General features: G+C 33.2%; 1 protein-coding gene across 7 annotated transcripts in view; it reads left to right on the plus strand.

Annotated features, from left to right (window-relative positions):
• Nucleotides 1–26,437, plus strand: part of LOC140449565 (mushroom body large-type Kenyon cell-specific protein 1-like) — a 477,667-nt gene that overhangs the window by 312,893 nt on the left and 138,337 nt on the right. For all 7 annotated transcript variants that reach the window (XM_072542769.1, XM_072542770.1, XM_072542771.1 and 4 more), the window contains one exon: nt 16,450–16,862. In XM_072542769.1, the coding sequence (XP_072398870.1) occupies nt 16,450–16,862 (413 nt within the window). The remainder of the gene's footprint in view (nt 1–16,449; nt 16,863–26,437) is intronic.

Here is a 26,437-nt window from a genome sequence, read left to right on the forward strand (position 1 = left end):
GTAGTATACCCTACAATTAGAAAATAATTCTTTAAAATCTATGAAATAATTTAAAACGACTATTTATTTGACTAGATAATTATACAGAGTACAAATAAATATATGAAGTGTACAATAAAAAGAAAAATTCACAGTCGAATAAATAATGAAAGCTAAATGTTTGATTCAATATTGTACGGAAAGAGTTAGGCTGTCCTCAGAAGGTTTGCAATTGTTCATGGGGGATTTTTTTTGAGAATTAACTGCTATATCAAAAATTAAAGGTTGTTTATAGATTGTGTATCCACACTGTATATTTAAAGTGTCTTTAATTTCCCTGATTTCGCTTTCTTAGTAAATACCAATGTCTATTGGTTTTGATCGGCGAGATCTATTCTTCCCATAAAATTATTGTAACAAATAATTGCTTCTTAAGTTAACTCAGCTTTTTCTCCAGTTTTCAGCTTTCTGTTGATAATTCCAACAGTTGTACTGTAACGATTAAACATCAGCATCACTCCTTTCGAATATTTCCATTCTTTCAGATAAAACTAAAAACTCCATATCACCCCTTAACATTTTGTTATTTTTAAAATTGGCTACGTTTACCCGATTGACTATATAGGTTCCTAAACATGGAAAATTTAGGTGGTTTAGAAGGTTGAACTAACTGAAAAATCTATCAAAGCATATGGAGTTTCAACAACTCGTTTTCTTAGAGTTCCAGTAGTTGGTGTGGAGTGTTTTCTCGAGTAAATATTGAAATCGTAAATATATATTATTGTGATATTTAAAGTCTTGGTGCGCCAAGCAATAATTAGCTAATTAAATTTTTTTGATTAATTAAAATTATTTAAATGATATGATTATGACTCTATCACAATTTGTAATTCTTTTATCTCAGGGTTAAATTCGTGCTTCAATATCTATGCTATTACATGTGAAAGGTAAGGTCCAGAGAATACCGGAATAATAAAAAACACATATGATCTAACACTATATATTGAAATAAAAATAATGAAATAAATCACACTCAAAAGTTTTCAATAAACAAATCTCATATAATGATTCTCAAAATTTTGTTCTCCGTACGTGAACAATCAAAATTAATGGTACAAATAATATTAATTGAAATCTCAAAATCCCAAACTATTCTAACTCTCCTAATCAAAATATTTATATCCTTTCTAAATTAAGTGTAAAAATTGTGTTATCAATAAAAGAAAAAAACTGCAGAAAACAAAAATATCTCTCTCTGATGATGAGTGGTCCAAATCCTTGTTCCTTGTAGACTGTATTATCTCCTCTCAACCGCTCCCTATGTAATCAGCAATCTTACACAGATTGTTGCAAGTATATCGTCCTTAATGATCTCCTTCAAAAGCACAAATCATTCAAATTATGATAGCCTTTCTCCTCTCGATAAACTGAATCTCTCGTTGGCCCGAGTGAAAAAATGACTCTTGGAATATCTTCTCTTTACGATAAACTGAATCTCTCGTTGGCCTGAACAGTAACTCTTGGAATATAAGTAGAGAAATATGACTTACAATATTTTGTTGCTTCAGCTTCTGTCAGATACACTAACTCCACAAAAACTCACTAACATTCAACACTACTGCTTGTTACATTTCAGGAACCGCCAGAGAACAATCACTGTTCCTCTTACAGACTTGGAAACCCACTGACTATATCTTTTCTCTCTCCTCAATCTCGCTAAACTTTTTCCTACATACTTATCCCGCCTCTTTCAATCTCCGCCAATCACAACTCGTCACAATTCCCCCATTTTTTCATTTCGATAACAAACAAATTTTTACCTATAATTATAAAATTTCCTAAAACTTATTTACAAATAATATTTTCTATAATTCTTACAAACTAACAAAAACCTCTATCTAAAATCTCTTCTATTTGTCCCTAATCACTGCATTAATGTATTTTGGAAAACCCCGTTCAATTGTCTTTTTGTGTTCACTTAAAATTATGCGGGTCACTCAAGTATAACAAAGAAATAATTTATGCAAAGCTTACTTTTTGTTTGGTACAGGTAATTCAAGAAATTAATAACTCTCCTTCTTCGAAATGTTTGTTGGATATTATCCTACTTATCTGAATTATTTTAATGTTATTGAATTTTGAAATATTTTTAAACAAACCAATATTTTTACGATTTTACATATCATAACAATATATATATATATATATATATATATATATATATATATATCCTGTGAAAGAATCACTTCTTTCACAGGCTTCATAGGAAGATACTGCTTCAGAGCAGATCTTCCTTGTCCACTAAGCCAAGTCGTAGCTAACCTTTTCATGGAGCATCTAAAGAAGAGCGTAATGGACTCAGCATACAAGCCAAGAGTATGGTTTAGATACGTCGACGACACTTTTGTGATTTGGGGTCACGGAGTAGAAAAACTTAACGATTTTCTGTCTTATTTTAACACACTACATCCAAATATTTAATTTACGATGGAAACAGAGAAAGATCAACAACTACTGTTCCTAGATGTATTAGTAAATCGGAAGAAAGGTTACTTAGGACACAAAGTGTATGGAAAACCTACACACACGGACAGATACCTAAACAAGAACACAAATCATCATCCAGGCCAAAAACAAGGTATCATTAAAACTCTGGCGGAGAGGGGGAAGAGAATTTGTAAACCACAGCATCTGCAAAGTAAACTTCTTCATATTGAAACAGCGCTCACCTCTATTAGTTATACCAGAAGAAAAATACATAAAGCGATGAACAACGTCTCTAGAAGAAAGGACGAAGAAACAGAATGTATAGGCAAAGCGTTCTTCTCCTATATATCGTGGGTAACGGATAGAATTGGGCAAATACCTAAAAAAGCCAATGTAAAGACCATTTTCAAGCCTACAAAGAAAATCAAGGACTGTTTTAGATCAGTGAAGGTCAAACGCGACCCATTAGCAACGCCAGGAGTATACCGAATACCATGCACATGTGGAATGGTGTATGTGGGAACCACGAAAAGACACACAAACACAAGGATAAACGAACATAAAAGCCATTGTCGTTTAGGACATATCAACAAATCTGCCGTTGCCGAACACGCTTTGGGAAGCGGAGAACATCGGATACTGTTTGAAGAAACGCAGATGCTGGATAAAACATCACAGTACTACCCACGGTTGTATAGGGAAGCGGTGGAGATATATAAGCACCCAAATAACTTTAATCGGATAGAAAAAGGACTAAAAATTAACAAAACATGGATATCAATATTAAAATCCACAAAAACCCAGAAGAAAGAAAAGCTACTACAAACGACTACACGCCCCTTCACGCGGAAACCAGTGAAGGGGAAGCGAGTAGAAAATATAAATATGACCTCCGCAGTACAACGCGGCGTCAGTTTCAGTTTACAAGCGAAGCAGTAACATCTCTAGAAGATGCCAAGCCCTAGTGTTGGCGAAACGTTCAGAACTAATCTCAGAAGACAACGGCCTAACAGCCCGAACAAACAGTTTAACAAGTTATGCAAAATTAATTTTAGAAAAATATCAACAGGACGAGAACCTTTATCAGTATTTAGTATTGTTACCCCATTTTTTTTTGTGAATGAAAAACTCCACAAACTTTTAGTGATGTTTACATTCACACGGTCAGGAGTATTCTTAGGTACCTACATCAGAATCTGAGGCCGAATCGCCACCAGATACATAATCAGACTCTGAGGCAGCATAAGGAAAAACCTTATTTATTTATTTATCCCACCGGATTTATTTTCAGAAATATATGAGAGGTTTTCAATTTCTTCTTGATTTTTTTTGTGTTTGAAAACGTCTACGTGCCAGAGTAAGTTTGCAACCAAACAATACATTGGAATAAATACGACTCGGTATAAACTACTACTGGGACACTAGAGACCCGTCTAGAAATTATGGTAAAATCGATGAAAACAATATCAAAAATAAACAACTAATTTGTGTTAATCAGCAATTCATTTATATAATCGGTTAAAAAAACAGAGCAGCCACTTTTTCTTCACTTAAATTGTATTATTTACGACTTGTTGATGCACGTTTAGATAACATCAATTCATAGGTTACAGATATGATATGTACATAGGTTGCATTCTACTAGGAATGTCTAAAAATAAAGATGCGTTCAAGTAACATGGACTTTGGTGACAAACAGATGCCAACAGATTTTTAAAAATCCGAATTATCGATAACGAATAATTTATTATAAGTATTTACGGCAAAATAAAGTGCTGCAATTCCCACGTTTTTACTCATAAGGGTCATAAGAGTTGCGATATTTCCCGTTTCTGCCATAAATTATTTATTTTTCAAGGATAAGTTATTCATTTAGTCAATTGTTCTTCTTTGTTGCCTTCTCTTTTAGTTTTGTCCAATCAACTATTTTTGTCATGGTCCACCGACCGTACACTCAGATGGTGCATGCTTATTAAATTATAACAAAAACGTCTGACTAGTTTAGCAGTTGTTGCCATTTCCTTATGGAAATCAGGCAACTAGTTATTAATGCAAAACTAATTTTGTAACAAGCAATTACTTTGTATGAGTCTAAACATGTTTAGACAATACATCTAGAGGCGATCCAACTGGCCTATAAAATTACCTTAATGTTATATCACGACCTTCGAATATGCAAAATATGTTGTGTATGTACAATTTCGTGTTAGCGTGCATTTTTATGTTATCGGTTTTTTAGTTGAGTCATATTACCTTGGGAAACGCATAATCGTATTATTTGGGAAAGTTTTTAAATGCATCTATAGCATGTCCTTGTCATTTTTGGTACAAAAACTTGTTATAAAAGAACAAAATACAATTTTTTCAAAACACCTTAGAAACATAAGTAGGAATAAATATACTTACTTGATTTGTAAATGCATTATAGGAAAGTTTTTATGGCATAGAGAACTATTTAGAGCAGTGATTGACTCTCTACTGGCGTGGTGAATATTTTGAGCGTAAACGGCCTTCTGACGTCCCTGGGACCGCGTATTAAACAATTAAAAACATGCATTATTGAAGAAGAAAAGCTAGTTTTTCATTTTTAGTATCTTATGTTAAAACATTGTATACAAAATTTTCTTAGGACAAAAAATTATTTTGAAAATTTTTGTTAAAATATATTTTCTCAAAATGTTGTCATGAAGAATACGCGAGCAGATATTACTTGAGATAAATCATTAATAATGAAAAAAAAATTAGTCGAAATTCATACATATACAAAATGTTGAATGACAGATGAACGTAAAAATGCTACTTATGAAAAAACAACTAAATAAAGTAAAAACGTGCACAGATAATTTATGGGTCATTTTGCACTTCTCTCTCCATAAAATTCAGGCAAAACTATTTGGAACACTCTAAGCATAAAGGTCTATTGCAAAAAGAATACAGATATGCAGTTTTCCTCTTCTTTCTTGGTGGACATATGGAGCAAATTTTTTCGATTTTCTCGCGTTAGTTTGTCAAATGAACCAGCATTAATTTCATCATATGGCACATTTTTGTCCCCTAGGATACGACCGATTGACATTCGAAGTTCACGTGGTAGTTTATATATTATGAAACCGTTCTCTTTTATATGGTTTAATCAACTGTTTATCAATAATCTTCATGAACTCTATCCTTGTAGAAGTTCTCTATCATGGTATGATTAGTATATAATAAATAAATTTGTTGTACTCATTCCGAAAAAGATTGCCATTGTCCAACGACAGGTTCGGCGACGAAAAATAAAAACTTCATTGTTGATCCATTGAATAAACATCACATTTGGTGTTGTTATAAAATACTTTTATTTCATCTTTCTCAGTAAGCGGATCTGTTTCTATCGTGTGATAAGCGGAAGAAAGAAATAAACCTGCTTTGTTTTCCTTCGACACGTGTGAAAGAATAATTGTATAATCTTTACTAAATTCATAAAGCGAACTCACGTTTATATTACGTGAGGGTAAAAATTTATTTGACACAAGTAAAACTTTCTATGATCATATTAAGACAGAATGGAACTAGGCTTAAAAAAAATTAGGGGGAAAGAATTTGAACATTAAACTTCTTCTTCCTTCTTGAATACAGACTTTAAAGCCTGTTTCTTCGTCAATATTAGCCTTCTAAATTGTTTAAATTATCGCACCATCCTTTTCTTGATCGGCCAATACTTCTTCGTCCATTTGGTGACTTATCTCGTGCTATTCGTACTATCCTATCCTCTGCCATTCTACTAATGTGTTCGTTCCACTCCTGTTTCTGTTTTGTCACCCATCCATTTATGTCTTCTATATTGCATGCTCTTCTTATATTTTCGCTTCTCTCTGTAACCACGACCTTTACGCAATGTTTGTAATATTTCGTCCATTATTATATTAAAGAAGTGGGCTTAACGAGTCACCCTATCTGACTTTACTTTGTACTGATATAGACTGTGTTAGTTTTCCATTTACATTTGCCTGTATTCGATTATAGAAGTAGATGTTTTCGATGGTTTGTATAATATTGATTCGTATGTTTCTTTTATACAGTAGGTGTAGTACGTTTTCGACTTGGATACGATCTAAAGCCTTTGTCAGGTTTATAAAACGTAGATATGCTGGTTTATTGTACTGGATGGCCTTTTTTGTGATTTGTCTGAGTACAAATACGGCGTCTACGCCATACACCATCTTCCGGATCTTGTACGTACGATATAAACAAAATTTAAAATGGTTTATTATCGACTCGGGAAGCAATCAGTATCAACGCAAAGAGGATTGAAAATACTTTTTGGTATTTTAACACATACGAGGGGATTTCAATATATAACAATGAATTTACAAAGGCTTCTTGTTGTTCATGTGATAAAGCTATTAGTTTATTGATTTTGTTGGTTAGGACTTTTGTGGTAAGCTTAAGTGCGGTGTTTAGTAGATTTATATATCTATAATTGTTGGGGTCTTTTGTCTTCCTATCTCCTTTTTTGAACATTGGTATTACTATGCTATTTCTACATATCTACATGTCTGGTATCTTGCAGTGCAATAATAGTTTGTCATCTCTAGGGTTATACTTTCTCCTCCGTGTTTTAGAAACTCGTTGGTTATTCCGTCTGGTCCTGGTGACTTTCTATTTTTGAGTGATTTTATGGCTATTTCTACTTCCTGAAAACTGATTTCTATTTGTGTCTTAATTCAAGTACGGTATTGTGTTGATTATTATTTTTCTTTCCTTTAAACAGTTCTGTCAGGTATCTTTTCCATTCGTTTGCTGGTATGTTATTGTATTCCTTCAATTCTGTCATTTCTTTTCGTTGGTTTCTTATGAATCTCCATATTTGTTTTTGTGTACAGTAGAAGTCGCTTTCCATCCTTTTTGTAAACTGTTCCCAGTATTCTTTTTTTGTTCTTCTTACCAATTGCTTTGTTTTATTTCGTATTCTTCTACAGGTGTCTCGGGATTCTGAAGTATTTGATGTTTTGTACTTCGTGTAGGTCTCTTGTTTCTCTTTAAGAAACGAAAATTAAACTTGACTAAATATATTGACTGAATATATACAATGGTAGCTTTATTTATGTTTTTTATCACAGAATACTGAAGTTTGAAGCGTGCCTTATCAACCTGTAAACAAGTAAAACGATTATTGGAGCAAAGGTTATATACTGACGTTGTATTACTGGTTTTCTATAGTAAAATCCTAAGGTGACCGTCACGAAACTAGAGCAATGAGAAGGTGTCACGGGTAGTGTCACGAAATAGCGGTCTTAACATCAATTCATTACTCTCCATCAATTCGTTTCTAGTCACCATATATTTATTCTAAGCACGAAAATAGAGAGATTTAATTTCAATACAGAGCATCACCATTCGCTTATACGTATTTCGTCCTTTTGGACCCATCAGAGCTTACTTATGGTAAGTTCTGAATAAAACAAAATATTTCTGTCATACTAGCAATTATTTTAAAAATAATATGCACCAGACGCTACAGCGACATCTATTAAAAACCAATAGAACTTCGTTCGAAATCAATTCAGGAAAATGCCAAATCTGTGTTTTCTACAATTTACAATGTAAATAAAATTTTCTCCATTATCTCTAGATAAGGTGTGGTGGTTGCCGCGATGAGAAATAAATCGTTTAAGACGTACCAAGACAGCATCAGAAGATATCTCGGTTACCAACTCTATATGGACGGCTTTAGTAGCCATACAAACAAAAATAAAGCAATAGCATTTGAAAGATTTGAGCTCGGTCTAAAGAAAGCGTTGACGTAATTTGCATTTAACCGATATCGCTTAGCGTATTTAATTCCCCTTAGCAGCCAATATCTTAATCTCAAATTTCCTAAAACATTTTTTTATGTTTACATAGAACGTTTTATATGCACAAAAAACAAATACGGGTAAGACTGTTGCTGTGTGGAGGTCAAACTACTGTTTGTCAAAATATTATGTTGGAAGTTGAAAACTGACTACTGATTAAAAGAAAAAATTATGTGACTAGCAAGCAACTCTCTATAAATAAAAGGTTTTCGAAAACATTTCCTCTCCAAACCATACTTTAAAACTCTTTATCAAACTGTTGATCAAATATATAATAAAACAATATAAGGTTTATTCAATTTTATAAAAAAATATGAGTTCGTTTTGAGTTCCTGTAAATGTGTAATAAAGACTTCGTTTGTATAAGATTTGCAGTTCTGTCAATATTTGCCTTTTCTCAAAACAAACGGCTCACGCCCGCGGTAACAATACCGTCGGATTACCGTGAACTATATTAGATTCACATTGTGTACCATTTTAGTATTTCGTTAAAGAGTCTTCTTAAATAAAGTAATACGTGGGCCGAACAACGGAGCGAAGGTGTGTTGCTGAACGGACTGAATTGGGTCACTGGGTGGGAAGAAGGAACTAAGTCTTCGAAACTTATTCTCTCATTCGTGAAAAGTTTTTCAGTGGCAATTCATTAGTTTGCACCCACGGGGCTGTCAAATTGTTGTATGGGGAAATCTGAAAATAACAATAAAATTTTATGTTTCTCGAATAGAAACAATAATACAAAGATATATATGTTGTGCACCACTCAACCTAAAAATATTTTTAAAAAGCAATGAGTACTATCTCCGAAATATGCAGGTTATTAGTGAGTAAAATTAAAATTTCTGGATATTTCTTATATCCTGATTTTGTTAAACAAAAACTTTTGGAACAAAAGCTGGATAAATTCAAGTATTGTATCCTAAAACATATATGAAAGCATTAAAACCTGCATGAAAAAAATTAAAAAAACATTTCGACATTACATTCTTAAGCAAATTGCTTTAAAATAGATATTAATATCTTGTTTCTTACGGTGTGGCATATTAGACGTATCTGCCAATCTAAACGGCTTTGAGATATGGGAATAAAAGGATTTGTATGGTTTTGTGGTGAAATGTATATGGCTAGACTCGGATGCCCAAATAGTTAGAGGGAAAAAAGACTCATTACTTATGTAGATCTCTACCATATAATCGGCCATTTTCATAAATGAAGGTAGGTTGTGGATATCCTTATGAAATCGTTGACAAAACAATCGCCGACTCGTTCTGGGTCCAAAAATGGCCAGCGAAATGAGTGGTGCAGCCACTTGCCGTTGGAATCTCCCCTCTTGTAAGTGGTTACCAAACCAAGTTTTTGGATTTTACGAAACCAACTTTGAGTCAAGTAAAATAAACACCCAATTTGCTTTGCAGATGGCCGAACGGTAATTACGACCTTGTGAATCGAAATTTCAAAATCAGTCACAAGTATTGATGGACTTCAAATGACACCAACTTCTTCGGGGCAACGAATTAATTAAGTAAAGACCGTAACGTAGGTTTCTATGCGTTTGTTGGGAAGAACACAGAATATAAGAGACACGTAATGCGCATTTAATAAACTATGGATGGGGAATAATTGCAAGAAAAATTTTGAAGCATATTGAAATGTACTATCCATGTAATATGACCCTGCTTTCGCCAAGTAACGTTAAGTTGCGAATCGTTATGCAACACAAAACATTTATCACTACCCTTATTTAGATTCATCTGTCGGTTTGCTTGATGCGCTTCCCCATTGTCTTCGGTACAGGTGGCAAAAAAGGAAAACAATCGTTGTTCATTTTCCTCCGAATACAAGAAATGTCCGTTGTTGTCAGGTAATCTTTGAAAGAAGAAGTTGCAATCTTTGGTGAATGATTTTTGATGACCTCTCTTGATAAGTCCTCTTGAGCTTTTATCTTGCAGGAGTTGCTGATGACTTGACGGCTTAGTTTTTGAAGGTCGCTTAAATGATTGTGTTTCAGACAACGGACTTTATTCCATCAAATAAAGTCTTCTTTAGTTTTAAAAGTTTAATAATTTATTTGCATATTTTTACGTTTCATGTATAAAATTACTTTATTGAATTATAAAAAATAATCCATTTATGGTTAAGTCAAAAAAATATTTTGGATCTCCAGCTGGTATGCAAAACTTATTATAAGACACCTGCAAAACTTCTGATGACATTAGTTTAAATATACAGGAAGCTGGCGATGAAAGTGCTAGAAAGGGATTTAAAACACAAAGAGAACTTCAGCAAAGAAAGGCAGATGCAGCAAAAGAAAATCTGATTCAAAAAGAACTGATGAAGCATACATACTAACTTTTGATCTGCAGAAAGCCTTACACTTCCCAAAACTTAGTACTTCTATAGCATACTATAAAAGAAATTTTTATGTTTATAACTTTGGGGTACATTGTTTCAATGACAATGTAGGCTACATGTTTGTCTGGAATAAAATTGAGGGCGGAAGGGGCTCTCAAAACATTGTATCATGTCTTATAAAGCTTTTAAAAACGCATACAGCTAAACAAAATCATGTCATAATGTACTTTGATTCTTGTACCGGACAGAATAGAAACTTCAAAATGGCCCTTTCTCTTTTAAAGCTTGTACAAGAACCTAATCTCGTATAAATACAATGGATCATGAATTTCCAGTGTCAGGACATTCGTATCTACCCAATAATGGGAAATTTGGAGTAATTGGAACCGCTAGTCGTCATCAACAACAAATTTACAGTGCAGATCAATGGATAGACATCATAAAAAACGCAAAACGCAAACAGCCACATTTTTGCTTGACGACAATGAAAAACTGTGATTTTTTAGTACAAGTTGCCTTGGCAAATTCCATGAAAAATAAAAAGAAAACTACATTTTTAAATGAATAAGATTTAAAAGAAACCATCCATTACAGTTTAAATTTGAAGAAATCGTTAATACTGACTTGCCATTTTATATTGATATGATTTAACTAAAAAGCAACAAGGACCCGAAGGTTAGTTAAAAAATATTCTACAAATGCCACTTTATAGCCCAAAACGTATTATAACAAGCGCAAAAAAGGAAGATATGAAAGACCTCTTACCCTATTTCCACCGATTTATCACTCGTATTATAAAAATCTCCCTACCGATATACCAACACGGTCAAACAGCGGTAATGCTAGTGAACGTTCATCTGACGATGAATTTATGTATGATAAGCCCACAATAACAGTGAAGTAACTACCAAAAAAAATTTTATCTTATTTTTATCACGGAATCCAATTTACTTTTTTTGTTTTATAGTTATTATTAAAAACTTGGTTTTATAATGAACAATAAATAATGATTATAACTCAATAACGACTTTTATTTTTTTGCTGTACATCAATTTGCAAATGTCATAATATCTACAAATTTAATTTAATGGAGTTGGCACCACTTTTACAATTAACGACACATACCAAAAGTAAGAGAATTCAAAGTGAGGAGACACGTTCACTACTTAGAAAGAAGAAAACAAAAAAGGTTTTTATGTTAAAATAAACGTTACTTTACTCTTGTGACATTACCGAATGTAATGCAATCGAAACGGTCTTGTAGAAAATCAAGTTTCATGCAGCAAGTTTGTAAATTAGCAACTCCCACACAATTCACGCAATATTTGCAACTGGGCAAATGCAAATTATAAAGATATAAATTACAACTTTAACCTTTGAAACAGATGTCCCTGTGTACATCAGATGGTCCCTATTTTCCGGTTGACCTATAGGGAAATTCTAAATGTGTGTGTGAATACAAGGGTTGGAACAAATCCAGTTTTGTAAACTTCAATTTTTGATTAATTTTTATTGAGTTTACTGTATCTTTTTTTATGTAATTAAAAAATACTTGAATAAAGATAATTAGCTGATAGCTGATCTAAAAGCATCGTTTTGGTAATTTTTTTAGTTAATTTGTTATTCTATTGAAATTTTCCTTAGAGTCCTTTTAATCAATTGCTGTTTGCTTGACTCGCTTCTATAGTTTATTTTCAGAACGAGAGAGTAATTAGCATAATTTTAACTGGTAGCTCCGACCACTCCATGGGCGTGCTCAAGATTAATTGAAAAATTACTTTGAATAATTGTAAAAAATAAATGAATTATTTCAGTGTTATAAAGTGTTATGTGTATGTAAACAAAAGTGACCTCTTTTATCACACACTATATTAGAACTGACTGGCCTACATTAAAAAGGGTTTTAAAAAATTCACATTTTTTTTAATTTTTAAAAATTACAAAAGAGAAAAAAAGTTTTTAAAACCGTCTAAGGTATGTTAAATAGATGAATAAAAATATTAATATAAAACTTAAAGCTACTTGTTACAAATCCAAATCAGATTCAGAAGATGAACTTTCAGAACCAAGATTTATAATAACTGGCTCGATCATTTTATCAGTAATATTGTCCAGCTTCCACATTTTTTCCTCTTCTTTGATAGTGTGATTTACTGCCTTTTCCCAGTTTTCAGGTTTTACATTATTTACGGCCTCCAAAAACAACTGTTTAACATCATGAATTTTAAAAGTGGTATTTTTTCTTGAAACTTCACTCTTTATCTGTGCCCATACCAGTTTAATCGGGTTTAATTCACAATGATATGGTGGAGATCTAAGTACTGTCATTCCACGATTTTTGGCAATTTCATCAATTTCGTATTTTTTTAATTTTTCTTTATGAAGGGCACACAACGAATAAAGTTCCTTTCTTATAGATCCGGGATGGTACGTAATATTTTTTGAACTCAGCCAATTCTGCAAGTCTTTTTTTAACCACTTGGTTGTGGGCAGTCCTTCTATAAGTCTGGAGTGATAACTTGCATTATCCATTACTATTACACAGTTCTTAGGAAGAAGATCTATCATTTGTTCGAACCATTCTTGAAAGACATCAGCGTTCATGTCTTCATGGTAGTCACCGGTACGAGTTGATTCAAAAGTTAATAAACCACCTTCAACAAAACCGTCTGAACTGCCAATGTGTACTATTATCAGCCTGCGTCCCTTTCCTGATAAACCAGTAGATAAGTTATTTACAAAAGCGTGCCTTTGACTTGTAACAGTTTCATCCTGCCAAAATTTATTTGGTGTATGACCCTCGTTGATCCATGTTTCATCAAAATAAAATATTTTTCTTTTTTGGTTTCTCATTTCCTTTATGGTTCTTAGAAAATGTCTTCTCCATATGACAATATCGCTTCTTTCTAATAAAATAGACTTTCTGGGATTCTTTTTCCAGCGGAAGCCTATTTCTTTTAAAAGTTTCCATAACGTACTTCGACTCATTTCTGGGTAATCCTTATCATCTCGAACTGAGACAAGAACTTTATCCAATGTTGGAAATTCTTGTCTAAAGAAGAATTCATGCACTTTCCGTCGAAGTCCTTCTTTAAAATGATATTCTATTTGAAATTTTGGTTTCCCTGGAGCATTACGTGGCATTTGAAAACTACCACATTTCTCTTCTTTATTAACTCTGTAAATCGTAGATTTCCCAACACCAAGTGTACTGCTAACTAACTCAACGGTCTCATCAACACTTTCACATAAACATTTGTCTGTAAATGATTTAAAACAATTAAATATTAATGTTTTTTCATTAACTGTTAGAGGACCAATTTTTCGGCGTTTACACGGCACTTCCAAATTTTCCATAACACTAGTATACACAATAAACTGCACCTTGCAACTGAAGTACCTACTTTTAGTGAACTGTTAAGAATTTTGAATACGCCACTTGGACCTTCCTATATACAAAATGGAAAAACCCACTATCACATTTTCTGTGAAATAAGTTTAGAAGGTAATTATCTAGTCAATTACTGTCGTAGATTCCTGAAATTAAAGAATTAAATGTTTGATTGTTGAAACCCTTACTTCGTGGAATGCACTCATTTCAGATAAAATAAAACGTTTTATTTTATCTAAAGAATTAAACTTTATTTTGCAAATAGGCAAAGAATTAAACTTTATTTTGCAAATAGATAAAATAAAACGTTTTATTTTGTCTAAAGAATTAAACTTTATTTTGCAAATAGGTAGGTACTTATTAAACTTTTATTGGTTATAAATAACCAATAAAATAAACATCTTACATTTCTTGCAAATTCGTTAATACCTGTTAACCTCCATCACTCCGACACTGGTAACCTTATTTAGGGATTAGTAACCCTCACAACTATTGTATTCTATTCTGCTCCAACCTTTATACCTGGTGGTCATACTCAATTTAAAATTGTTTTCCTATATACTTCTGTAAACTTGTTGACAAATATCTGTTTTTCATTGAGTCACCCGTATCAACAGTTTAGGGATTTGCATACATAATTTATTGTTTTATTACTCTCTCATACATAAAAATACACTATAACTCAGTCCAATTCTTTCCTATTTTATTATTGCGATTCTTTTTTTGCTGTTATCTGGTCTCCTTCTTCTGTTTTTAGTCAGGTAGATAAATCGTACCTGCGCCACCCTTACAGTTTGATTTTTTATTATTGTATGCCCAATCCTTTATTATTCTTTTAATGGCATTTTTTATCTTTTCTTGTTTTGGAGCGGGAGGAAGAAAAGAAGAAGTAGACTAAATGCATACAAGTATTCTTTACTAATACGAGACATAAATTATTACCATGAAATATAGGGATACTAGTCCTAACATTCTAAATGCCATCAAATAAAGCTTAACGAAAAACTTCAGGTCCTGATCAAATACCATCAGACCTACTTAAATTCCTGTTCATTTTTCTCACTCTAACTAAAACTCATTGGTCTTACAAGCCACTCACGCAAACTGCTTTTTAAGATAATGATAAAAAAGGGAAATCTTGAGTACTTTGGACATTCATGAATAAATCCCCAACAGAAGAAATTCAATAGTAGACTAGGGCGGATCTGTTTTGAGGTGGTTGTGAGAAGTAGCATTCGGATTTTTGCAGAAATAGTTAAGTGGTAACTTAAGTAAAAATAATTGATTCATCCTCCCTACAGAGAAGAATGGAAAAATTGGTACTAAGAAGTATTCGGGGCTCTGAAAACTTCTTCAATGGACTAACCTATCAGCAGATACATTGTTATACGCTACACATTGCACATTATCAACAAATATATCGGCAAATTGATTTGGAGGCTACCAACGCTTACGTTCGATATCATCATTCAATCTTCGCTTATCCACTGCTGGACATAGATCTCCCTCATAATTTTCCATCTATTTCGATCTTGTGCCTCTTGCATCCAATTCCTATGACAACGTTTTAGATCGTCAATCCAACGTGTTGGTGGACGACCTCTGCTTCGGTAGGCATCATCTCTTGGTCTCCATTCCAGTATCCGCTTTGTCCATCTATTATCTGTCATTCGAGCCACGTGACCTGCCCAGTTCCATTTCAATGTTGCTACTCTCTCTACTGCATCAGCCACTCCTGTTCTTTGTCGTAGCTGGCGATTTGGGATCTTGTCTCGTAGTGAAACGCCCAACATAGCAGGCTTCATCGCCCTTTGACACACACGGATCTTTTGAACTGTTCTCCTTGTCATGGTCAACGTTTCCGCACCGTAAGTTAACACTGGCAAAACACACTGATTAAACGTTTTTCTTTTAAGGCATATTGGTATATCAGACGATTTGAAAATATGGTTCAGCTTGCCGAAAGCTGCCCAAGTCAGTCTTATACGACGGAGAAGCTCAACGGTTTGGTTATCTTTTCCTATGCGAATCTCATGACCTAGGTATTTATAGGCCATTACCTGGTCTATGGATCTTGTTCCTACGCATATATCTTCGCTGACTACAAGATTTGTCATCATCTGGGTTTTAGATATATTTATTTTCAATCCTCCTTCTAGCGAGGAAAGGTAGAGCTGATTTAAAAGTTCTTTGGCCTCACCTATCCTATCAGCTATTAGTACAATATCATCTGCAAACCTTAGATGTTTATGCCCTTGTCGGTCAGTTTGGCCCTTTATACGTTTTATATACGAATTAGTTATTTATTTAAAAAAAAAATATGAAAATAAATGCAATTTTATAATATTTTACTTGATTAGTTTAAGTTTGCGGTTATGTGTAATAATAATAATATTGTTGTTATAGGGTTGGAACGAATCGCTGAAGAGTTGATGGGTCGAAGGAAATGGGAACTATACCAAGAATCCATGTCGAGAAGTTATCTACAACCATTAAACAACAATATAAAAAGAACAAATCCACAAGTCGATACCGACGACGAGTATTATCAGAAAGAACTAGCCAAGTCCATCCGTCTACAAGTCCAAGCCACCGAAGTAGATTTGGACAAGGGCGATACGAAAACGGTAGGCAAACAAGAACAAGTCAACGGGATAGAAAAACGGGAGAAGGAGGGGGAAGTGAAAAAAGAAAAGGAAGAATATCAGAAGGAAAACGAAAACGATATAGACAGATTAAAAGACTGGACGCCGCAAACCAAGTGTCATTTTTGTGTGGACGGCAAGCTGGATAGTGAACATAGCACGCACGGGGTTTTGGTAAGTTAACTAAATTTGATTTTTTTATAATTATGCGTATTTATAGTGATACAGCGTGTTCAAAAACACAGTTTACAGAAGTCTATGTATAAAATTTTTACTTGAAAATTGAAAATTGAACGAATAAATCTTTCAAAATACTGCAATTTACATATTTTTTAGATATTTATTATAAACAAGCAAAAAATATAATAAGTAAACAATGTTTAAAAAAATTAATTTAATTTGGTGTATATTTTTAATTTTCTCTTTTGGAAAAACGACATTTTTAATCTAAGTGCCTTAATTATTTAATATTATTATCTTGTTCTTATAAATTCAAACAAATATCATCCAATAGGGTATCTAGCTGTTTGCCAGTGTACAGTATGGAGGGATGCATAATTCATTTGTGACTTAAATTACAGGATTGCCACGGTTCCTACAAATATTGACTTTGTATTCACAGAAATGTTGTTTATCAAAATCATTGTTTTGCAAAATAATGATTGTATAACGAGATCCATTTAATTATCTTAAAATTTAAAATTATTATTTAACAATGTTCAGGTAATATAAATTCTTTATACTATAGAAATAATCTAAGCAAGCTGTTTTCTATTTTGACCAATCTTTACTTTTCGTATGATTTGAATAATATTAAAATATTTATCTTCCAAAATGTTTTTCAAATGTTTAATTAATATAAACAATATATGAACAATTACTTGATTTAAAAATACTGTTATTAAAAAATATTAAAAATTAAAATTTTACACAAAACTTGACAACGTTGCGAATTGCTTCTCCATGAAACTATCCATACAAACATCTATTCAGCGGTTCTCGATCAACGGAGTGCTCCGTGCAGTAATTTAAAATATGCTAGCGCGCAAAGCGTTTTCACGTCTATTCGTATTTTGGTTCAACTGGACCAAAAGACTCTACGTCACTTGATGAAAAGCAATAAATAATGATGTTTAATTATTTAAATGATAAAAAGCATTAAGCATGTCTTCAATTCGTGTCAACTAGACCATGTTCAATTGGAATCGTAGGTATATCCCTCATCAATAAATATTGGATATATAATGACATTTCAATAGATCAACAGTCTTAAAAGGACTTAGCTTTTGTTTTTTTTTATTCGACTTAGCGGTGGAGAAATACGACTCAATTTTTTGAATGCGTTTCCTTATTGATCAAACGCTTGTACTATTTTTTTTACCGATTTTTCTCGTTTTATGAGGAGCTGTGATAATAAAATCTATTCAATCGGAGTAAGTTTAATTTAGTTGACGTTGTCGAAATTTAAATTTCTCACGTAAAGGACATTTTTACTTGTCATAGTGGTGGCTTCTCAAAACGGCTAATCTACAAGCACGTTAAAAAAATATTCAAATGTAGCTTCTGCGCTGGTCTAAACTTGATTTTTAAGAGTGCCATCACTTTTAGGTCAGCACAAATTGTTCACTAATATATGTATGTATTGGAATCACTCTGCTTTATACAATAGGGTCTTCCAAAAAATAAAGAAAGATTGCACTCACGCGCGGCGCTGATCCTTCACTGCTGCGATTTCGTAACACCAGTTGCTTCTGTCTGTTGCATTAGTGTAAGCCAAGTTTCTGGTTTCTGGTGAGGAAAAGTTACTGTGTGGTCACGGATTTTTGTTCTATAACATTTAAATGGCGATGCCCATTTAAAAAACGCCAAATATGAACTGAAAATGTGATGAACGAATCTTCAGTGTGGAAATGGTGCATGCTCAACCAAAGAAAAACCAGTGTACACGATAAAAAATAGAGTAGAAGGTCATCTCTTGTCGAAGATTGACTTTAATCACATTACATGACTCTGTTCCCTAAATCTCTCAATCCCTCTTACCTGTAATAATGACTGAGCACCTTGACTATAAAAAATGAGGACTGCCGCAGAGGTCAAAATGCGCCCAAGTGGCTACCTTTCTACTTATCATATGTCAAGAATTTAAATTTAGTTAACGGTTTTTATAAGTTTAAAGAAAGTATGGAAAATAACATAATTAATTTGAATTTGTGCATTATTGGTCAAGAAATAAACCTAATGCTGAATTAAACGTAAGTAAAAAAGTAAAAATGTCACATTTTTATCGTAAAAAAATAACGTAATAATTTATGACGAAAAAGTCAGTGTCAAAATCATGTTTACACCTTTGCTAAAAATAATTTTAAAATCAGTACATTAAAATAAATAAGTTTTTCATAATTAATGACAGTCCTATTCTAGAACATTTTAACGTGAAATTATATTTAGCTTTTATTTTTAGAAAAATATTTAAAAATTAAAACAATTAAATTAAACATAATTGTTGCGGTTTGTTACAAACCGTACAAAATATATGGTTGCCATCAATGATTTTGAAATTCTGTTTTACTATTAAACCACTTTTTTAGAAGAATTGAATTATTTTCACTTTGCTTTGGCATTTTTAAACACTTAAAAACAACTTCACTGAACCAAAGAATACACCAACTGAACTAACTGTAACTACGGACAGAACTACGATTGTATTTTGTCTTTTGCTATTGAGAAATAAAAAATGTGTTAATTTGATATTTGTTATCGGGAAAACGATATTAATTTATGATTTATGATTTTATTTAATGCCGGCAACCAGTTATCGAATTTTACTCTCCATATAGTCATATTGTGCTATAGTCAGAATCCAGAAATCTAGGCAGTAACTTCTTGGAAGTAATAGTGATGGTTCATTGCTATTGTAGGTCTTCCAATGGCGTACGAAAAATATCATAAGAAGTTACGACAAAGCTACTTGTATTAAATAAATATGTACCTATTTATAATTATGTTAATTTTAATATGATTATTGTTGACATTTGGGTTATTATATATATTAATATAATCTACATGGTGTTTGGTAACGAATGGCCATAACTTAATCTTAGATTCCTGAGATTAAAATAGGTCGATTTAAACTAACTTACTTTAGTACGAAAGTTGATAACAACCAAAATAAAGGGGGTCAAAGTTAAACTTTTATTTTTAAATATTTCGTGATAGGCATGGGATAACAACACGAAATTTGGTAAGCTAAAGTTTTTTGGGACGAGAAATCAAAATTCGCCACTAAAAATGATGAAGGACGTCACATACATCTTTCAGTGCTCGTTTAATACGTTCAATTTTTTTTATCTCCCACTCGACATACTTTTAGAATCAAAACTTTTATTCTCTTAATATTTTTACTTAGAAAAGATATACTACATCGCTGTACAACCCATTACTTTTTATTATTGTTTTATAAATTTAAATTAATTACAATAAATAATAATTTTAGTTTAGAAGGTAATAGTTACACCTCCCTAAAACCGCGATAGTCGGTGAAAGTCGGCTACTCAGGTATTCAGTTGTTTTGCTATCGAAGTAAACAGTCGTGTGATGACGATGAGTAGAATACTATTTTGCTGACGTCACGGTGCCCAGCAACCGTCGATTCTATTCGTCGTTGCTACGCAACGTGACGTCAGCAAAATAGTATTCTACTCATCGTGGCCCCACCGCAGGACATGACTCACATATCGATTAGATTATCTAAGCAGTGAACACTTATTTTACTGTTGTGAGTAATATGGAAAGTGAAAGCAGTAAAAGTAAACGACGTCCAAATTTTTCGATGGGAGAAAAAACTATTATATTCAATGTGTATTGTGGACTCCGTGAAAGGAATAAAAGTATGTCGGTCAACGATGTAGTTACCCTGTGTAGTGATTTGATTAAAGTTTCGACGAGAAGTGTATACAGAATTGTAAACAATTTTAAACAAAGTGAAGGCAAATTGAATAATGGACCTGTTGAAACCATTGAAACCAGAGGTAGAAAACGCATTCAGCTTGAAGATCATACCAAATATGCTATTCGGAGGAAATTCCATGCTTTCTTTTTTCGGAACGAAATCCCAACATTAAAGAAAGTTGAAGTTGAAATAAATTCCGATAAGTCAATACCCAAAATATCACGACGTGTTTTATTGCGAACATTAGAACAAATGAACATTAAATATATAAAAAGAAGCAGGAATAGTTTTCTTTTAGAAAAAGATGAAATTGTTTTGTGGCGGAGAAATTACTTACAAAAAATCCGAGAGTATCGTCCTTGAAGGACGAAAAGTATACTATTTAGATGAAACTTGGCTAAATCAAGGTCATACTGTCTCAAAGGTGTGGCAAGATTTGGAAATTAAAAGTCGTCGACAAGCCTTCATTGAAGAGCTTTCATTAGGATTAAAAACACCAGTGGGTAAAGGACGGAGGCTCATAATAACACATATAGGCAGCGATTCGAGTTTTTTGGACAACGGCTTGTTACTATTCGAATCCAAGAAAACCAACGATTACCATGAGGAAATGGACGCTCAAAGATTCAAAGGTTAGTTTTCAAATATTCTACCAAGCCTTGAAGCAAATTCATTCCACCAAGCATTGTATTCTTGGTATTCTACCAAGCAAAGCAAAAAATGTTATTAAAAAAATTATAGTTTGTCATTAAATGTCATAGAAAGTTTCTTTGCCTCGTATGTTTTGTACAAAATTATGGAATTTGAAAGTAAGTGTTTTTTTTGTGATAAGAAGTATACACTTCAAAGTTAAATATAAGTCTCATATCATATAATATTAAGATTAATTTTTAAAAGTCACTGCAACAGTGTGAACGATACGCTACTGAATGCTAAGCTAGGAAGTCAATGAGCAATTTATCTCTCTCTATATTATGACAACGTTGATCTACTATTCCTTTCTACCGGTCCTAGAATGCGATGTTGTCATGTATGACTTTTACAAAGAATATTATCGTACTTTAGATGTTTTCTATATATAAGTATTGTATATAAATATAATATTATACATAAATATTGATGTTACTAAATACATTTTATTATATACCTTAACAAATACAAAACGATCATTAATATGATAATTTTGCTGCATGTCAATGATTAAATGATAAATTGCTAGAATATCTATCATTACAAACTGGCAACGATGTTGTTGGTTTATCGCGTTCACAGTTCGGAGAATTTACTGCCTACAAATTTGATTCTCAAGTATAATACCAATAAGGGTTATTTCCGAGGGATATTTTTACCTACCTCGCTAAATTGCATTACTTGCGTTCTCAGGTATTTGTCTATATTGTGGTATACCTGAAAATATGCACTTTTAATAAATGCATATGCACTTATACAATTGATCCAAAATATGCAAATATGCACTTAAAATGCATTTTGAATATTTCCTGAGCTCTACTCATAACATTCAGATGGATCATCTCCTCTTGGATTTATCCTTTCAAAAAAGAGTGTTTTTTGTTTTGAACTTATTTTTCCACAAGCATAAAAACATTCCAAAAAAATTATAACAACAACTAAAAAACAGTTGATTTACTTATCTAAAACTTATACTACAAGTATATATGTCTGTAAGCCATATTAAAGTCATATATACATTAAACTTCTTGTCTACTTAACACTATTTACCATCAAGTAATTATTTGCTTGAAATTATTCGCCAATTTACGCGAGCCGTCTCTCTTTTGTTTTTACCTTATTGACAGTTTCGTTTGCCTTTTTGTTCGCTAACCGCACTGCGTCGTGGTCGTAAATAAAATTAACACCTGGTGGTGGATTTCAAGTTCAACTCTGGCCTGCGGCTGTGTGAAAGCAAATTGCTGTCATGGTAACAAAGCAAAATGATTACGGCATGAATTGCTGCAAAAATAATAGATATGAGGAAGACCGAGTGATGTATACTGGTAGGTTGGTTAATAGACGGATTTGAGCAATTTAGATATATAAGCTTGGTTTTGCCAATTACGAATTATATTAGCTACCTATATTGAGAATAAATATTAAGTCACGTTGGGTGTTTTCTCGTAATTATCCCGAATGACTCAATAACATCAATGAAAAACTGTAAATAAGTTCGTAAAAAACCTCAACATAAAATTTACCTGTAAACGGTACTTGTTTCTAATTCTGGTTTTTTAGTTAGACCTGTTGTTTTGAGTAGTATGGACCTCTGTAACAAAAACCTATATGTTTCCTGCACTAGGTTTTATGGACTTTAGTCTTTAGTTAATAACTAATTATTAACAAATTAATGTTAAAAAACATTAAATTAAGGTAATCGACCAATTACACTGGGGAACACATTTTTTGTTGAGTTAGATCTGACACTTGTTTTTCACTAATTTGTTTCCTCTGAATCTGAGAATAACCTGAGATCTTGTCTATCACGTCAACTTTTTAAACTACAGGGTATCCTCAAAAATCATGCATATAAAAGAACATAAAATAAAACGTACCAAATCTACAGTTTACAAAACATAATTTAAGTTAAATCGAGTTCGTATAAATAAAATTGTTTAATTAGTGAAGAGTACTTACAAATTAAGACAAAAATTTGCGTTTATAGCTTTACAGGAGTGTTCAGTTTGTGTACATTCGCGCTTGATGCTCCAACAATAGTCAGCCATCATATGTACAAAAAAAAACACCGGCCTTTATCTTTTCAAATGACAGGCTAGGAAATTTCGATACGAGATACTTGAAACAGTCTCCTTCAGTTGGCAAAGCTTTAACAAATTGCTTCATGAGACCTAATTTTATATGCAGAGGTGGAAATATAATATTCTTTCTGTTGACAAGTGGCTGATGTACAATGTTTGGATCACCAGGTCTCAGATCCGGTCTTGGCGGCCAATTCGACTGCACCCAATGTTGCGCACGAGCTCTGCTGTCCCACATACAGAGAAAGCAGGGATACTTTGTGTATCCATGTTGTTGACCAAGTAAAAAGCAGACCATTTTAAGGTCAACACAAATGATCCATTGGTGCATGTGATATTGCAACAGATCAATGACTTTCTTTATGTCGTCATATTCTTCACGCAAACAAACTGAATGGCCAATTGGAACTGAACCAAATAAATTTCCATTGTGGAGGAGAATACACTTGAGATAGCTTCGCTTTGAGCTATCTATAAACAGTCGTCAGTCAGTTGCATTATAGTTTGAAATTCCCAATTCTTCCATTAGACCACTTACATTATGGCAAAACACAAATTCACCATCAATTTGAAAGTATTGCAGAAATGCCCTTTCTCGTGTTCGAAAATAGGATACCTTGGCTCCCTTTTCAAACAAGTTTTTCTCATTGAGTCGTGATGCTAAGAGCTCTGAAGCTTTTTTGGATAGTCCCAAATCTCGTACCAAATCATTTAGCTCTTGCTGCTCGAATCCCTTACGTACGGAGTCATCTTCAATTTCGAAATCTTCATCGTTGGAGTCGCTTTCATCTACATCATATCCATATTCCCCTTCTTCCAAAGAGGGAAATTCATTGAAATCTGGCACGGGGATTTCGGCTGAATGCGGCACGGGGCGTATAGCTGACGGTAAACTAAAATACTCTATCTTACATTTGTTTTTCTTGTTATATCCTGATGTTTTCACTATACAAAAGTAACAATCACTTGAATGATCCTTGGGCTCGTGCCAAATCATAGGTATACTAAATGGAAGTTTAGCACGTGTTCCCTTGGTCCACATCAACACACTGTTTACACACTTTATTCACCAAGTCTCACTTTAAAATAGGCAAAATATGCTTGTCTGACGAATGTGCTGATGTTTGTCCTTTGATTAGGAATGGTAAAACTGCCACATATATTATAACAAAACGAATCGGGGCTGTTTTCGCACTTACGACGTGTAGGAGCAGAGGTAGCCATAAGGAAACGTTTCAGTTCAAACACACCAAGTAGGTCACTTAAGTAAGTTCACTAAGTAGTTCTACACATCTAAGTAACGAAATACTAAATGCTGCTAACCAACACACAAAGTTTCACCACGGTATAACAGACGTAACTGAAGTGAACATGTGAAAAGTCAAGTCTAGACCAGTTGCAGTTATCAGCGCGTCATTCCCTCACCAACATGCGTCCCACCCACATAGAAACCGAACGTGACGTGATAGAAGAAAAGTAAAAACAGTTTTGAAATCAGCACGCCTAAAATATATAGAAAACAGCTGAAAAATCTAACTCAACAGAAATTAAGTTTCAAATTGTTCCCCAGTGTTATTAATAGTTTTAGAACAAATTTCGAGATTTTAGGTGATATCAGGTAACTAAATGACTATGTGCCTTCCATTTTTCAATTGAATATTCATTAAATTAGTGTTACAGTATTGATTTCTTTTAATAGAAGTGTAAATTTTTGAAAAATAAATAGAAGTTGGGCTTAAAAAAAATATGCTTTTTGAAACCAGATACAGATATATCTACATCATCTGAACTTTGGTCACTTTCTTCCTAGTCTTCATCTTCGGAGCTTTCAAGAACTTTATTTTTTTTCTTGCTTTTCTTTTCTTCTAGCCATGCTTTCTTCCTTCTGTTCTAATTAACGTTTCTTCTGAAGTTCTTTTTTTGTATAATAGTTCATCCAAGCATCTGAGGTAATGACTAATGGGATCTTTTTTTTTATCTTCCTTTATTTTGTAGAAGGTTTGGAATCCGGCCAGAACAAGGCCTATTTAAAGGAAGTTTGTACATTTTGGTTAAATGATGTACTTGGCACATTATGAACCTAGCGCTAAGGACATAGACGAGGGAATACTTATAAACGGAGAACGATTGAACAACATAAGATACGCTGATGATACTGTCATTTTTGCAGATAGTCTTAAAGGTCTGCAGACACTTGTCTCCAGGGTGGCAGAAGTAAGTAGCAGGTTTGGGCTTGATTTTAACATAAAAAAAACCAATTACATGGTTATAAGCAAAAATAGGATACCAGCTGGTCAATTACTAGTTAACCAATAACCTATAACTCAAATTACCAACTTTTGTTATCTGGGCGCAAACTTAAATGCAAAATTCGTCAAAATGAAAAAAATCTTTAACAGCCACGATATAAAATTAGAAATAAAAGTTCGTTTACTAAAATGCTACGTATTCTCCGTTCTTATATATGGCGTGGAGTCATGGACCTTAACTGAAGCATTACTGAAGAGACTCGAAGCATATGAGATGTGATTCTATAGACACATGTTGAGGATTTCCTGGATAGACAGAGTTACCAACGAAGAAGTACTACATAGAATGGGTAAACAGCGCGAACTAGTCATAACCATAAAACGTCGCAAACTAGAATACCTGGGCCATATAATGCGCAATGAACAACGATATGAACTACTTCGGGCCATACTTCAAGGTAAAGTGCATGGAAAAAGAGGTCCAGCACGAAGAAGAATATCATGGCTGCATAACCTGCGAAAATGGTTTAACTTAACCACTACCGGACTTTTCAGGGCAGCAGTCAACAAAGTCAGAATAGCCATGTTATTGTCCAACATCCGTAACGGATAGGCACCATAAGAAGAAGAATGTACTTGGAACAACGGCTTGGCCTAACTTATTTGCGTTTTCCTTTTTTTTATTGCCATGTTACTTTTGTGGTGTACATTGATTAGGGCTAGTAACTTGATCACCTCTTTAGGCTTCTCTATTTTCCTTATCGTCCTTCTGTGGCACTT

The sequence above is a fragment of the Diabrotica undecimpunctata genome, chromosome 9 (assembly GCF_040954645.1).
Source record: "Diabrotica undecimpunctata isolate CICGRU chromosome 9, icDiaUnde3, whole genome shotgun sequence".
Lineage (NCBI taxonomy): Eukaryota > Metazoa > Arthropoda > Insecta > Coleoptera > Chrysomelidae > Diabrotica > Diabrotica undecimpunctata.